Here is a 17,733-nt window from a genome sequence, read left to right as displayed (position 1 = left end):
TTGCTTTCTTATCAGCTGCACTGTGAGCCTGAAGGGTCTACAACAGTGGTTATCAACCTTTTTTGAACAAACTTGCCAATCTGCCCCCTTGAGCTCATCATAAGCCTGCCGATGCCCCTCTTAGCACTGAAAAATGTAATGGATTAATGCCCCCAATGGGAACGAAGCCCTGCCCCCACTCAGCTGCATCCTTCTCTTCCCTATGGCCCCTCAACGCCCTCTGGGGGGCTGTACCGCCCACATTGAGAAACACTAGTCTCCAATATACGATTGTCGCCAGGTCAGCCCATGTACAGTACTGGGGTCAGATTTAGAGTACTCCAGAGGCCAAACACTACATGAAAACACAAAACGTTTGTCTTAAAGACTTACTGTATTTTTTAGAGAAAAACACTCATTTTTTCTCTCTCACACACTTTAACGGATGACCTTTACATTGCATCACAACATTTACATTTGACAGATCATTTTATCCAAAGAGACAAGCTTAGGAAGTACAGAGCATCGGTGAAATGCAGAGTACAGCAGTAAACATGTAAATGGAGCAGCTTCACTGTTCCCGAATCCACTTATGTGATGGGAGTATGTGGATTTAACAGTAGCACTTACAAACAACAAATATCTTTGCATAAAGAATTGAATTAGATTAGCTTGAAGCATTTTTGCCACCTAAATGGCAAGGCGAAACGTCCGTATGACCAATCTTTGTAACCATAATATACCTGGTGAGCATAATGATCTGCCAAACTGGTTCACTGTGTCTCTGTCCTGTTGTGAAGACAATTAAAGAAATACGCAGGTTGGCACAAGTTGGTGCTGCTGAAATGTACCGTGTTGGCGTGTTTGCGAGTTTCTTCTTGCAAGAATGCACAAAAGACACTGCCCTATGGTGTCTTGTGGTATTGGATTCAAGGGACGTCGTGCATTCTGTGTGCACAGCAGACAAAACAAACTAAAAGATGTTATTGATGACCAAAGCAACTCGCACACACAAAAAAATCAAAGAGGCGTAGAGTAAAGCCCAGTAACCAAAGAAATGGGAAAGTTTGGAAGCAGTAGGGTACAAAAGAAAACAGGCAGAAACCTTGAGCAAGTTACTCTAAGCAGGGACTCCGTTCTAATGTGCTCATGCAGCATATACGGACGGGTTTTCTTGCATGTTCACAAGCGCTAGCAGATTGTTGAGGAGATAGCCAACCTCTATCTGTGGTGGTTGTAGCTGGCCTCCATTGTGGCGTCACCATGGCCTGACATGTACACGCTACTACTCTCATGCCATCCTTGGTCCATGCACGCAATATCTTATGCCACCTGAACCGCAGGCGGAAAATGACTTGGCTTAGCGCTGCTTGAATCTTGTAATGTCAACATATTAGTCATTGCGCTACTTTTTTTTTCTGAGGATTAGAGTTAATGCAGGCATCCGCTGCTCATTGGTTAGTCAGTGTCTGAGTGGCTGCTCATCGGTTGATGTGTGTGTGTGTGTGTCACCATATAATGTAATGTAGTGGAAAGACGGCAGCTCAAGCATAACCGGTCTTTTTTTTACTACACTAAGCAAACTGCAATAATGAAAGATACGTCATGCAAAGAGAAGTCTCTTTTTGCAAATTTTAGTCTACCATCGCTACAGTCTGATGCATCTGATCCCAGCTGTAAGTTTAGCTTTAATGTATTGACAATGCAACATAAGTTCACAGACCTGTTGTCATCTACTGCTGCTCATTGGTCCGTCTGTGTCTCTGAACCTGTTCCTGATCTGGTCGTTGCTGTTTGTGTGTGCGCAGATCTGTGACTTTGGATTGGCTCGTGTGGCGGACCCAGACCACGACCACACCGGCTTCCTGACGGAGTATGTGGCCACACGCTGGTACCGAGCACCTGAGATCATGCTCAACTCAAAGGTAAAAGCACACACACACACACACACACACACACACACACACACACACACACACACACACACACACACACACACACACACACACACACACACACACACACACACACACACACACATAAAGGTACAGAGCATGCATAATCATGCTCAACTCAAAGGTAAAAGCACACACACACAGTAATACTATAAGTGAAGCATGGTGATGGCAGGTTCATGCTTTGGGGCTGTTTTTCTACAGCTGGAAAAAGTTTTTTTTGTCATTTTTTACATCATGAAAGCCTGACATTTGAACAGGAGATGTGTAGACGTTTTATAGGCAGTGTATATCCACATGCAGACACAGGCGCACACTTGCCTATAGCTCAAAAAAGACTCCACATACACCCCCAGACTTCCTCTGGAAGAGAGAGGAGAGGAGCCATATAGCTATATATACACACACACAAACACACAGTCTATTGTACTTCGAAACACTTGCACAGTAACACTTAAACCCTTATGAAGACACACACACACACACACACACACACACACAGACACACACACACACACACACACACACACAGACACACAGGCTTGTTTGGTGGATGGCTGTTGCATGGTTACACACATACACCCCGCTGGTGAAAGACATCTGATTGATCGCTAGAGAGCAAGGGCAATGGTGGAGGTCGCCCCTGAGGAAGGCGGGGTGGGGGTGAAGGTGGGGAAGGGGAGATCAATGGCAGGCTGATGTTGCTCACGGCGACACAGAGCGATTACAAAGCGTTTATTTACAGCCTTGAATTAGAACAGCGGACTCTAGGGTTGCCACCTCTGACAAAAAAAACCTGGAAATTTTTTCATCCAATCAACCATTTGGCTTGTAAGCAACAGTGTTTTCCATTCAGTGTTGAGATTTTCTTCTTCTTCTCCGGGACAGGCCATTACAAACTGGGACAATCGGGTAAAACCGGGACTGAATCTCAAATGGTGCACTTGTGCACTTTAGTGTTCATGTGTCTGTGGGTATGCCGTATGCCGTATTAGTTACGCACTGAAACATAGTGCCCGAAGTGCACAGGTGCGCCCGGGACGGGTGCCAACTTTAGACTAGCTAGCGTAGCAGGCTAATCAGCAAGGATGAGGAAGCAAGAGCGGTAGAACCCCATCTCTCTCACACACACACTCACATGTGCTATTATGCTTCAAACTTGAAAGTGTTTATTCAGATAAGAGCCGTTATTCAAATATTTTATTCAAATAATAAACATGTGCTGAAACACAGGACATCAGTGTATCGCCTCCGGTCACACCCCACCATTCCGGCGCACCGCCATTCCGGCATTGATGTTTTATTGCAGGAACCCCTTTCCCAGCTTGCAGGAACCCTTTTTCAAAGATCTCAGACCCTACCTTTAAGGGCATTTGGACCGTGTCAAAATGATACTGATCCTGTATTTGCGCTGTCACTCTCTCCACTTTCCGCTCGTGTCGCAACATTGTTGCAAATGTCAAGAGTTAGAATGTTGTTCACGCGCCTCTAAGCACTTGCAACAATGTCATTCCGAGTCATTTAAACAATCAAATGCTGTCGGAATGGCGGTGTGAAGGAATGGCGATTGCCCCCCCCCCCCCCCCCCCCCCCCCCCTAACTCCAATTCAAAATGAGCATCAGCACTTATGATAATTAGCTTCTTTTCAGAATTAGCATTTGTCTAACTTTAGGCAGTAGTTTACTGTTATTATTTTAACGGTCTTTATATCTGGTTATGGCTTAATTTTAAAAATTTTTAAAGGAATTGTGGACATTTTGATGGCTAAAAAAGGTTTTCAACAGTTTGGTCGTGTTGAACTGTGATTCAGTCTTATCAAGGTGTATGACAAAATCCCTTCAGTGAGTTAAAAAGTAATTCCCCTTTTTCAACAAAATTGTGTGTCTGACAAAACCATCACACAGGGAATTCCTAGTAGTGTCTTTGTATGGTCACAAATCAGATTGTAGTTGATCCTTAGTGGGCCATGGCTTCTCAGGCAAATCAGTGTGATGTTTTTAATTCGGAATTAAACATTCTGAATGAAATAGTTTGGAAGTAAAATTATTATCCGTGGAGTACAACTGATAGAATAAATTGCCTACTTAATTCAGAATCCGAATAACTTTAATTCTGAATTGTGAAGTGTTTACATGATGTTCTCAAAGCGGAATTAAGTTTTATTTACCGTACTTAAATTGAGTTAATTTATAAATATCCTGTATAAACGAGACCAGACTCGGTCCTAAGTGTGTCTTTGCATCTTAAACAAATCTGGGATGCATTCCTTGAAACCATAGTCGCTAACTTGTTAGCTACTTGTTAGCTACTTTGTTGTTTGCAATGTGATTTCCCATTGGCAACTACACAAGTTGCTAACTGGCTAACAACTACGCTTTTTCGAGAAACTTGTTATTGACTGCGAGTGGTATGTTACCAGTCACTGTCGAGTTGTTACTGTTTGTTAACGAAGGGCAGCAATGCTCCTGTGTGTGCTTTATTACATTGTCCAAGAATCAATGTGTTGTTGCATCTTCAAAGAATTGGTGTAAAGTTGCTCCTATGTGTGTGTTGTAACATCTTCAGTTAATCAGTGTATAGTTGCTTCTGAGTTTGTCTTGCATCTTCAGCTAATCGGTGTGTAGTTGTGACTTCGACAAAATCAGTGTGTAGTAGTTTCTCCTGTGTACACTGTAGCATCCTCAACAGATCAGTGTAGGGCTTTGTTTCTGACCTACTATGTGTGTTTAGTGTGTTGCACCTGTGGACTCCTATGTGTGCTGTAGCATCTCCATAATGAGGTCGGCACTTTGCTACAGAAAATGAGCACTGAGTCATCGTGGGCTGTTTTGCTGTCCCAGTTTCCTTTATCACTCCGTCTTTTCAGTTCCTCAACCAAGTCAGAAGCATGTACACACAGAGACGCGCACACACACACGCACAAACACACTGGCACACACACACACACACACACACACACTGGCGCACACACACACACACACACACACACACTGGCACACACACACGCTGGCACACACACATGCTGGCACACAGACGGGGAACCAGTAAGAAGGAAATGGTTCAGAGCCCTGCCAAGTTTTCTCTCGCGCTCATTCTCTCTCTCTCGTTCGCTCGCTCTCGCTCTCGTTCTCTCTCCTTCTCTCTCTCTTGCTCTCTTGTCCTTGCTCTCCATCTCTCATGTAATTTTTGGCCAGTGTAACTAATGAGTCATTTCTGCTCTCCTCTCCTCTTGTTCTTGTTCTGTGCAGGGCTACACTAAATCCATTGACATCTGGTCCGTGGGCTGCATCCTGGCAGAGATGCTCTCCAACAGACCCATCTTCCCCGGGAAGCACTACCTGGACCAGCTCAACCACATCCTAGGTACACACATGCGCACGCAGGCACACACACGCGCACGCGCACACGCACACGCACACACGCGTGCGCGCGCGGTAGATACCAGTCCTACCTTGACTTGGAACACTGCAATGAAGATGTTGCATACCCCAAGGTCCTTCATCATTAGCCACTTCCAGAACATTTGACGGCACTTCGGTTTAGACTACAGCAGGCTTAGGTTCGTGAACAAAGACAGCATTTATGTTTCTGCAAGATATTGTAAAAAGATGTATAGTGCCATTTCTTTGCGGGACAAAGCGGGTAGCCGCCGGTTATTTGCTGAATGTTTGAGTAACTAAGACAAAAGGCGAGCCATCACTGGTACTCGTTTAGCATTTTGAGGTGATTGCATCGCGTTGTCCTCCTTCAACACCGTCGTTTCATTGTTTCGTTATACACAGAACAAGGCACATATTGACAAACATTTATCAGAGTCCTTGAAATGGTGTTACATTACAGTGCATAGAAGGCATTCGGGTCTTGCAATACAGGAGTCAGTCTTCTCCTCTTATGTAGGACAGTAGAGGATAGTGCTTCATTTTGTCCATGTTGTGATACCTGATCTTCTCCAGGCTCAACACATTCCCCATTTCCCTTAGCCACGTTTCGTAGCTTGGTGCAATGTCACTTTTCCACATCTGCAGGATCATTTTCTTTGCCACAACCATTCCTAAAGACACAGCCTGAGCCTCAAATGTATTAGCCAAAAGAAGAGCCCCTGTCCCTCCCAAAATGGCAACCAGTGGGTCTGGTTTAAATGTCTTCTTGAAGGCTTTAGAAAAGCATTGAAAAATATCATACCAGTAAGATGACAACTTAATGCAAGACCAGAGAGGATTGGCAAGTGTCCCATCAGTAATTTTACATCTGTACAAAGTGGTGATGTTGATGGGTCAAACTTGTGAATTTTGGTCTTACAATAATACAAATGATGCAATGTCTTGAATTGTATCAGGTTACGTGTATGTCTAACATTAACTGAGCAATCATTTATATTTTCTAAGCTTTGTTCCCAAAACACTTCTCCTATCTCTTCGTTTAACTCAGTAGCCCATGCTTGTCTGATTTGTTGTTCCTTAACTCAGTGTTTCTCAACAGGGGTGCCGGGGCACCCTTGGGTGCCGCGGGCCCCCCTCAGGGGTGCCATGGAAACGTGGCTCATACGTAAATAAATTATGTAATATAATACATATTTGTCTAAATTGATAAGCTAATGCTAGTCAGAGGAATCTTTCATCTGCCATTTACGCACAATAAAGTAAATATAGGTCGCCCCAGTCAGCTGCAACCAAGTCTCCAAATGTTTTACTTAGCTTTTGTGGTATCAAATGCGATGCCATATTACAGCTTGTTGGTTTGGGGTGACTTGAGATTTTTCTTGAATTGAAAGGGTACCTCGCCTAAAAAAGGTTGATAAACACTGCCCTAACTGCTTACTTCCTGTGCATCAGACGGTTGAGAGCAGTACTCATTCAGTGTGTGCATGTGTTCGACATGGGGCTCTCAAATTCGTAGAAACTAGCAACTAGCTGCTGTAATAGGAGAGCATGAAATCCCCTCCCGTCATGGTCCCAGATGAGGGTTTTTATCTTTTAAACACTCATGAAGGTTATGGGGTGGATGTGTCATTATAGAAAAGGTTGAACAATCTCTACTGTGACTCACCTTTACTTTAGAGAACATTTTTACCTGGTCCCCCGAAAGCCTGTCTGCCAGTCTGTCCTCCTACCTGTCCGCCTGTCTGTCTGTCTGTCTGTCTACACGTTTTTGGTTGTCTGCAGAAGGCACTGAGCGCCGACCTGCATTCTACATCACATGGATCTAGTGTTACCCAGGGGGCCAGGGGGCCATCTAAAGATGAATCTGCATTTATTTTTTAAAATGTGTGTTGGTGTGAAGCAAGCATTTACCCAGTTTGAACCAATTTGTCCTTGAAATAGTTAAATGGAAACCTGCTATTGCACTAAACATTAGCCTTGGTCTCATTAGCCGCGCTTCAGCGGCCCAGGGCCGCCCGGGGCTCAGGAGAGTGGCCGGCTCGGAGCTGCCGGCCCCGGGCCATTTTTTGCCTGATCGGACTCATAGCCGACCCCAGGCACATTCAGGTACACGCCTTGTTTGTGAAACGTCAGTCGGGCACAGCCCACGTTCCGTCACAACTTGCTCAACCTCTCCGCGTGGCAGAGGAAGGGGAAAATGCCGACGCTGGAGCTGTCGTAAGACGTGCATTGGAACAGTGGTTCGCTGAACAGCAGTAGCCTAAAGCTTAGCTGCTATGGAAACAGCAGACCCCCTCGTTGCGGCGTGCCACCTGTCTATTCATGGTGAATGTGCAGGTAATTGAATAAGTTACCATGTGAAAAGAGACCAAATCCCGGAGACATAGCACCTTCATCAGTACCTATAGAAAATTATGAGCCAGGGGAATAGCGACTATTTATTAAAGTAGCCACGGAAGTAGCGTAGCCTACAAGTCGTTCAATCTGCATAACATCGGTGTGTGTCCTGCAGGGAATTCTAAGTGCGCGCACTATGGCACATGTCTGCAAAACGTATGCCTATGGTTTAGTATGTCTGCAAAACATGAGACACTAGGGCAGCAGTGAGGATGATTTTAAATAGGCCTAAGTCAATAACAGCTGTGCTTTACTGTGTAATAATGTGGCTGCATGGGGGACTTATCGCTAAATTCTGGGCAAATTATGGTTAAGCATTAGTTTGGGGTGTTTGGCTTTCTTATGGCATAATTTCATAAGATGCAACTTTGGCACTTCTGTTTGTGTTTTTAAAGTTATTTAGCCAACATAACTTTTTTGTTGTTATCAGGGCATCATAAAAAGGGAACTTCTTTGGCGCCACACCACTGCGACCGTTGTGTATTTTGGCCGCTTTGTAGGACGCCCGCAGTTTCTTTAGCTTCTCACGGACTTGTCGTGTTGTTCGGAACACACCGACCTTGGCCATCTCTGAAGAAATGAACTTCATCACGTCTTCGTTTCTGCACACCCCATCGATTTTCCTCTGGACTGAGTCTTCAGCCCAGATGGTGAGGAGCGTCTTCACGTCCTCCACAGACCAGATCACGCGCTCAGCAGCCATCTTCTTCTTTCTTCGTTCTTGTAGTGTATAAAAAAATGAAATACTGTATGCTTCAGTCTCAACATCTGCCCTTTATTTGGTCTCGGACACTAACCCCTCCCCGACCCCTCCCTGACCTCTGCCCGAGGTTGACCCCGCCTCCGAGCCTCGGTGGTGCTTGATGGCCCATCGAATTCGACGGGCCAGGAAAAGCGGCCTTAAGCCCCACAACCTGGCCCGGCGGCCATCTTTAGCACCTAGCCCCCTTTTGATGAGATCACCGTCAGCCCCCTTTTGTCCGGGCCAGCCCGGGGCTGGCCCTGCAATGAGACTAAGGCTATTGTGTTCTGTCTACAATTTAAAACATACCGGTAGCTAAAAATATCTATACTGCTTTCCCAACGTTGCGAGCTTCGTCGTCACTCCCTCAAAACCCGCCCGCTTTGATTCAAAACAAATCTCTGCATTGTGATTGGTTTGCCAGATTCCTGGCAAGCCTGGCAGACCACTCCAACGTTGCAAGGCCAGACCCACTCGCAGCCAAAACATTTTGGCGTCCAGCAGGTGGCGCTGGTTTACTAGGGTACTTCAGCCATGGATGGAGGTGTAGGAAGACGTAAGGGTGGGATTTGAACCTGCAACCCTCTGATCTTAGCACCACCTGCCTAACCATTAGGCCACGGCTTCCAAATAGCGTTCTTGTTGCATTTAGCTGACCTCTTTATACAGTATTGAGCCACTTTCCTAAGCACAGGTACGGGAACAAAATTTGCCCTTGGGACCACAAAAGGTTATATACCCTGCTCAAGGACACGCTTCAGCCACGAGTGACATGAGTCGGAGTACGTTCTGAAAGAGATTTAGACATTTGCTTGTCTAACAAACAAGATGCAGTTCCAACATAACAGATTTCAAATGTATGGCCATTGTTAATATCTCTCATCACTGTTTTTGCTCAATGTTTTTTTATTCATTTTAAGCCATAAAAGAGAAATGTAAACAGCAACAGTATCTACAAATGATAACCCTCCCACCCCTCACATGCATGTGTACAGTATATCGGACATGCAAGTGCCCAAACCAAAGGGAGAACAATGTACAAACAAGCAATACAACTCAACTGAGAAAAGACACACAAGAAACAGTTTTAAAGAATCATTAAGGTTGTATCAAACTAGTTTAATCGCTTCGGTTTAATACTTTTCGTTCTTATTTCCTACAGTTTGACAGCAACGCATGGCTGCTGATACCAATACCTTTCTAATCTAGTATGATTTTCAGGCGGTGTTTGAAATGTAATAAACTAATTCCGGTCTTAATGACTTTTCTATGGCATTAGCGATAAGTGTCTCAGGGGCCAAGCAGTGCTATTATTAAACCCTTAACAAGTGACTCATCTCCCTGGGCCGTGTGCGTGCGTGCGTGCGTGAGTGCGTGTGTGTGTGTGTGTGTGTGTGTGTGTGTGTGTGTGTGTGTGTGTGTGTGTGTGTGTGTGTGTGTGTGTGTGTGTGTGTGTGTGTGTGTGTGTGTGTGTGTGTCTGTGTCTGTGTCTGTGTCTGTGTCTGTGTCTGTGTGTGTGTGTGTGTGTGTGTGTGTGTGTGTGCGTGCGTGCGTGCGTGAGTGCGTGTGTGTGCGCATGTTTGTGCTTGAATGGCTTCTTGGTTATCTCAGGAACTGAGTCATTCGGGCTCAGTCAAATATGAAATGACCATTACAACAAAAGCGTTTAAGGTATTATACATGATTGTTTGGTCAAACGGGCTCCGGAAATCTGAACAAACTATGGCTTCCTACATAGACTACATCTACAGCTGTATTGCACCATACTGCACATGCTCCAGACTGCCTTATTTTGCGACTGTCAGGGACAAATGGAACCATTGATTTTTACAGCCTTTCAGAATGCATCGATTTATTGCTATGATATAAAAATGAATTATAAAGACTGACTTTATGAAGATTGACTTGTATGTTTAACCCAGGGGTGTCAAACTCATTTTGGTCCGGGGGCCGCATACAACCCATGTGGAGCTCAAGCAGGCCGCATTAGTAACATCATTGCAAAAAAAAGTACCCTTAAAGCAGAGGATTAGTTTTCAGTACTATCTTTTCAGCATGTTTTAAAAGTGTTATGAATATGTAGAAAGCAAAGCAATATTGATAATCCTATGCAACATTTTGTTGAGTTCATTAATTCATTGCCCACCGCCAATGACTGAAATACGGGACAGTTCTTTTTTGCGGGGGTTCTGGGGCTCTTCCCCCAGAAAATGTTGTATTTCTTAGATGTTATTTCCTGCATTTTAATGCACTTTAACATCCCGTTTCCAGTTTGAGCTTAATAGGAACCAATACAAATCCTATTACATTTATTATTTAATTACAACCAATACCAATACAATATGAACTAGAAATGCATTCAGAGAACGCAGACCTCCGCCAAGGAAGTTCAGTTCGTTTTGGACATAAGTGGAGTCATGATGTGGTTTCATGCATTTAGGCCTATAGGCTATAGCCTATAGCATTTGTGTTCAGGTAATTGAACCGTCAAGTCGTAACCAAATTATAGTTCTATCTGTCTCTTTCATCATTTCCATGTCCTCTAGCTGTGGTCTGTTTAGTTCACCTTTGATTGTTTTATTGGCAAAGTGATTGTTCATGCTATAGCCTATGCCTTCTGTGATTTGCAAATGCACTTAAGCCTTGAAGCTCATTGCTACATAGTCACATTGTTGATGATTGGCAGCATGCCTTTCATTAGGCTACCATCTAAAACAAAATACAAATTAAAAAGCACAATTTTCATTGGCCAAAACCCGTAGTAGACCTGCATATTCTACAGTAGTGCAGTGGTCCCCAACGCGCAGTAATAGGCCTATTATATTATATTATTATATATAGGCCTATAGGCCTATTTTTTTGTAATAACAAGACAACACACTGTGGCTACTTTGAGCCGTTCACTTAATTATTGAATCAGAATGAAATGTGCAAGAATCCCCTTATCCAGTGGCAGTGCATGGATGGTTGTGGAGTGTCAGTTATTGTTTTGGGCTATTTCGTAAGGCTAAACAAACTTTTGAGAGGTAAATCCACTTCTATAATTTCTAGCTGTTGCAATATCGTTGCAATATCGACACCAACGTTGTGGTGCAAACGCAATTGCTTGGCGAGAGACATGTCGACTCGACTGGCGGATTCATTGCCTACCCCGACACTACAGTTGTTGGAAGTTCCTCCTACCTGTGATAGGTCTTGGCGCTGTGGCTTGACCCGAGCCTGCTCTCTATTTCGTATTGAAAATCACTGTTCGCCGCATCTCCAGCGTTCAATCGTTATGAAGTCTATGGAATGTTTGTAGGCCTAGTGCTGATGGCTTCAGTGCGCGGGGATTGGGGAAGCAGCAAATCACCGTGGACTAACGCAATTCGCGCGCGCCTTTCTTTGAGCTTCATTTTATATGAATGTTTTGTGACAGCATTGTGAACTTAAACGATTTGCGAGGCTGTAGCTAAGACTGCTTTTTGATAGCGATTTTGACTGCGATAGGCTAATGCATTTCACTTCAATGCTCTGCCCCGGTGTGGCTGCGTGAAGGTGGCTGCGTGAAGGTACGCCAGTTAGTAAGTGGGTGCTGCTCAGGGCTCCTCCTCAGTGGTCCTTGCGCACCCTGTGGCAGGCCATGTAATAGCAGCGTGACGAACACACACACAAATTCGGGCCATCACATAACCTCCTGGCGGAGGTAATAAGAAGTATTAACATTTTATCTCTATATACAGTTAGGGCCATAAATATTTGGACATCTGCACAATTTTCATGTTTTTGGTGCTGTACACCATCCCAATGGATTTGAAATGAAACAAACGAGATGGACATTAACAGCAGACTTTCAGCTTTAATATGGGGGTGTTTGCGTCCAAATCGAGTGATCTGTGAAGGAATTATGACATTTTCTATCAGTGCCACCCCATTTTTAAGGGACCAAAAGTAATTGGACAGTCTAGTATTTATACATCAAACTTTCCATTTTTAATTATTTGGTTGCAAATACTTTCCAGTCAGTTACAGCCTGTAATTTGCAATCCATAGACATCAATAGACACTGGGTTTTATCCCTGGTGATGCTATGGTGAGCTCTCTATTGCAACAGACTTCAGTTCCTGCTTATTCTTAGGGTATTTTCCCTTCAGTTTTGCCTCCAGCAAGTGAAATGCTTGCTCAATTGTACTCAGGTGAAGTGATTGACTGGGCCATTGAATAATATTCCACTTTTCTGGGGTAGAAATGACTAGTGGCTTTCAGATGAAGCTTTGGGTCATTGTCCATCTGCACTGCGAAGCATTGTCCAATCAGTCCAGAACCATTAGGTTTAATATGACATGATAATATAGCCTGAAAATCTTCAGAATTCATCCTGTGGCTTTTGTCGGTAGTCCTCATCATCAATAAATACAAGGGGATAATCGTATTGACAGATATGCATGCCCACACCATGACACTACCACCACCATGATTCACTGATTGGGTGGTATGCTTTGAATCATGAGCAGTTCCTTCCCTTCTCTATGCTCATTTCTTCCCATTACCCTTGTACAAGATGATTTTTGTCTCCTCTGTCCATAGGATGTAGCTGAAGACATATACAGTCTTTTTAAGACGTTGTTTGGCAAAGCCAAATCTGGTATTGCTATTTCTGATGCAATCAATAATTTATATCTTTTAGTGAACCCTCTGTATTTCCTATAGTGAAGTGTTCCTCAATGTTTTTGATCTTTTTCTGGATTGTTGCCTTGGACATGTCTCCACCGTTCACCTGGACACTGTTCTACATCTGGCCAACTGTTGGGAGATGTGTTTTTGTTCACCAGATACAGAATATTGTCTGTCATCCACAGCATTTGTCTTCCATGTCTGCCAGGTAATTTGGTGTTGCTCTGGTATTTCCTTTTTCCAACATTCTGAACTCTTTAATTAATCATATTCAATGTTTCCCCATCTCTCAAATGGGTTTGTTTTGATTTTTTTCCACCTTATGATGGCTTGCATCACTGATGGTGACAGATGGACTTTGGATCTCATGGATATTCCGTAAAAATATATGGAAATGCAAATGGAACACTTCAAATGAACTCTAAGACCTTGTATTGTATCTTGGTGATGGTGTAGTATGGGAATAACACATATCTGACTGGAAAATAGCTGACAATCCTACTGTCCAATTACTTTTGATCCCTTGAAAAGTGGGCAACACACACAAAAACGTTGCTATTTCATTCCTGTTTATGCGATATGGATTTTAACACCCTCACATTAACGCTGACAGTCTACAGTTAATGCACAGCTTGTTTGTTTTATTTCAAATCCATTATGGTGGGGTATAGGGTGGAAAAGGATGATAATTGTGTTGCTGTCCAAATATTTCTGGCCCTAACTGTATAAGGTCTATATATGAGCTTTATCAAATGCCTGTCACAGTACAAATCCACCATTTTTAATGAAAGTTTGATGTGCACTTTACTACATACAGTATACGCATAAGAGAGAGGACCATTGGTTTAATGTCATGCAGGTCTCGATTTTGCCCCCAGTGGCATAATTGCGTGTTTCGGTTATTTCTTTGAAAAAGCAAAAAAAAACAAAAACATTTTTATTTATTTTTTTATTTTTTTACATCTGGGCCGGATTGAACCCTCTGGTGGGCCGGATGCGGCCCGCGGGCTGTATGTTTGACACCCCTGGTTTAACCCGTTGTGACCTGTTATAAATTTGCTGTTACCAGAATGGCAATGACGTAGAGCGTTACTAAAGGCCCTGTGTTATGTCATAGCAGTGTAGTAGAAGATACGTGAAGATATGTCAAACTCAGCTCTGCCCATCCAATGCAAAGGAGTGTGCTCAAATTCGTTCTCCTAAGGGGGCATTGTCCCCTCCTCCTTCTTCTCTTTTTGTGGTGCTTGCACAAGAAGTGCATTACCACCATCTGCGACGCTTAGGGAACTCCATTTATTCTCAGCCTCAAGACTCCAAAGGCCTCCTAACCGAAGGTCTCCTAAAGGGGCGTTCACCAGTGGATACCTTTCTCTCCTACACGATTCTTTGGTACGATGGTAGTTAATTTTCAATGACTATTACAGCGTGCCACTGGAGGTATGGCGTGCATGAAGGGGCTACGTCTCTCTCTACGTCTGATGTACATTTTATATAACTAATTTTCTTCCTCTATATGGCACTGTGATGAGACAAGGATATAACCAGCTGTCACATTACTACCTCTACAGGTGATTAAAAGAAGGCTAATCACCACTTGCAGCAATACACCACTTGTTGCATTGTTGAGCATTTCCCCAGGTTGTGTAAGCAATGGTTCCCCTCTTCCCTTGTGCGTGCGTCCGTGCGTCCGTGCGTCCGTGCGTATTGTGTTGCTGGGGACAACATGAGGAGATGTATGTACCATGTGCTGCTTTCATGGCGTTTCAACGGTCAGTCACGGAAGCATTCTCTCTCTCTCTCTCTCTCTCTCTCTCTCTCTCTCTGTCTCTGTCTCTGTCTCTGTCTCTCTCTCTCTCTCTCTCTCTCTCTCTCTCCTCTCTCTCTCTCTCTCTCTCCTCTCTCTCTCTCTCTCTCTCTCTCTCTCTCTCTCTCTCTCTCTCTCTCTCTCTCTCTCTCTCTCTCTCTCTCTCTCAGGTCTCTCTCTCTCTTGAATCCCTCCCTCTATCCTCTAGCAGTCGCAGTGGTGGGGATGTTGGGTCAGATAGGCAGTGCAATCTATACATGATCCCCACACACACACACACACACACACACACACACACACACACACACACACACACACACACACACACACACACACGCACCCTTGCCCCGAGGCACCAGATGTTTCCCTAATGATAAAGTGCGTCATTTCCTTATTTAGATCGCTCCCCTTTATCATTACACCATAGAGACACCCCCCCCCCACACACACACACACACACACACACACACACCCACACCCACACACCCACCCCTGTCTCCCGCTTTATCATTACGCTGTAGGGAATCTGCTCCCCTGTTGCTTGCTAGCTGTGTGCCATCGTTTTTTTGCGTTGTTTGCATTGTACATGAAAGGCCATGTCGTGCTGTGGCTGCTTGCGTTGAGCACAGACACTCGGCTAATCGCGTGCTAATCATAGACTGCCAGAGAGGTCTGAATGTGCGTGCATGCGTTCCCTTGTTTAAGCGCTAGCCCACCAGCCATTCGTTCTGTTTTTCTTTAGCCCCTCCCTTGAGTAGTTAAGTGAAGGGCTGTGAGGAGAGTCGGTATACAGATGTGTTGAATATTCCGTCAGAGATGGTTTATAAGGTAGAGACGACTCATAAGGAGTTTCTCTTTCGGAGTCCATATGACGTAAGCATAGGTGCCGAAAGGGGGATGCAGTGGTGCATTTGCATCCCCACTTTTGGGCTCCCTAAATGGGCCTCAACTTTTACTGCAGACAAATGAGTTAAAGGGACACTGTGCAGGAAATGGTCAAAAAAGGTACTGCAACTATGCTGCTCATTGAAACTAGGCTGCCTGTTGCCAAATTTGATCTTTACATGAACGTTTACTAAGTAATAAACAAATATTTTCTAGTAAGATCCAAGTACAGTCATTTTTGCAGCTAAAAATGGCTATTTTTGGAAATTCAAAATGGAGGACCATGTATATGACCATAAATAAATAACTAAAAATCTCACACAGTGTCCCTTTAAGTACAGCAGCAGTAGCATTGTTAAGAAAAAAAGAACGAAGAACAAAAAAAATGCACCACCACTTTAAAACTCGTTTTGGCGCCCTTGGACGTAAGGTCCTAAAGTGCAATCGTATGGCAGCCATGTAATGTAATGTAATGGGTTTTTTTGTATCTTTGTCTGACCTGCAGGCATCTTGGGCTCCCCTTCCCAGGAGGACCTTAACTGCATCATCAACATCAAGGCCAGGAACTACCTGCTGTCTCTTCCGCTGCGCTGCAAGGTGCCCTGGAACCGCCTCTTCCCCAACGCAGACCCCAAAGGTCAGAGGTCAACAACACACACACACACACACACACACACACCCCTTCTTTTCCTCTTCCTGTTCTGTCCGTACATGTGTACTCAGTAAGACCGGGACGTGGCGGTTGAGACACGTCTTGTTCTTTTCCGGTCTGCCCTCATGTAGACATACACTCTAATGTGGCAGGGCATTTTATTGCTTTTGTTTTGAGAACATGTTCCTAGTAGTTAAAAGGGAAAATCAAGTAGTGTAGTAATTTACCAGGCCATTCCCTCCTACGCAAACCCTTCAGAGTTGCTTCTTAGTCAGGCCAAGAGCAATGTAAATATCGTTTCTGATCTCCAGAAAAACCTGTAAATCCACCCACTTTGTCGGACATCAGTCAACCAGAAGCAAATCTAGGAAGGTGGGTCAACCATGCCTTTTGGGAAACATTAATGGTTTTGCTCTTGGTCAGACCAAGTCTCGAGGAGATTTGAAAATTGATGATTATCAGGCTATGTAGTAATAGCAGCCGTCTGTATCGTCATCTACACTGCCCTACAAAACAAGAACGCAGTAACTCAGATTCTGGCAAACTGAGAAAAAAGGCTTCAAAGTTTCCTATATGGTGCGACAACTGTCTTGTCGGTAAAGTGGTGGTGACACTTCCTGGTAATCATTTTTTAGGACAGGAATTAAATGCACACAAAAAATCCCGAAAAAAACAACATTTATGTGTCGTACGTTTATGTTTCTGCGTTCTTGGCTGGTATTACTACCACAAAATGGAGTTACTGCAGGAGTTACTGCGTTCTTGGCTAGTATTACTGTCTACTCCCAAACCATTCCCATTGGAAAGTGCAGCAGTAACTCACCGACTTACTGTGTTTTTGTTTTAATACAACACCGCAGTAACTTTTTTTTGTCATTTTTGCACTTTCAAAATGATTTTTCTCTAAAACGGGACGGTGTTGGACCACCATTTTTTGACACAAGACAAATGAGGTAGTTTAAAGCCCATTTCCGATCTAAACTCAATATCGACCATTTTCGAGTTACTGCGTTCTTGTTTTGCACGGCAGTACAGTACACTTGTGTCAGTTGAGCAATGGCTCTTATTTGCATATATTTAAGAATTGTACTGTAAAAAGGCCCTTTTGTATGGGGTCTAGTTATGTAGTACAATAATAGTACCTGTATGTACCCATGCACTCGTAAACAACGATGTGGCAGGTAAGGCCCAACTTGTATTTATGTTTGTTTCAGTAGTATGTCCTAAAATTACTCCTTTCCTGGAAAAAAGGCTCTGCATTCAAACCCTGATGTGGCAGTTATTT

At 43.9% G+C, this 17,733-nt stretch overlaps 1 protein-coding gene across 1 annotated transcript in view; it reads left to right on the top strand.

Annotated features, from left to right (window-relative positions):
- The window catches only part of mapk1 (mitogen-activated protein kinase 1), a 50,865-nt gene that overhangs the window by 22,046 nt on the left and 11,086 nt on the right, over nucleotides 1–17,733 (top strand). The window contains exons 4-6 of the mRNA XM_063195080.1: nucleotides 1,788–1,904; nucleotides 5,184–5,298; nucleotides 16,302–16,433. Coding sequence (XP_063051150.1) covers nucleotides 1,788–1,904; nucleotides 5,184–5,298; nucleotides 16,302–16,433 — 364 coding nt within the window. The remainder of the gene's footprint in view (nucleotides 1–1,787; nucleotides 1,905–5,183; nucleotides 5,299–16,301; nucleotides 16,434–17,733) is intronic.

Source organism: Engraulis encrasicolus, chromosome 3, assembly GCF_034702125.1.
Source record: "Engraulis encrasicolus isolate BLACKSEA-1 chromosome 3, IST_EnEncr_1.0, whole genome shotgun sequence".
Taxonomy (NCBI): domain Eukaryota; kingdom Metazoa; phylum Chordata; class Actinopteri; order Clupeiformes; family Engraulidae; genus Engraulis; species Engraulis encrasicolus.
Note: the sequence above shows the minus strand (reverse complement) of the source record. Positions and strands in the feature narration are given on the sequence as shown.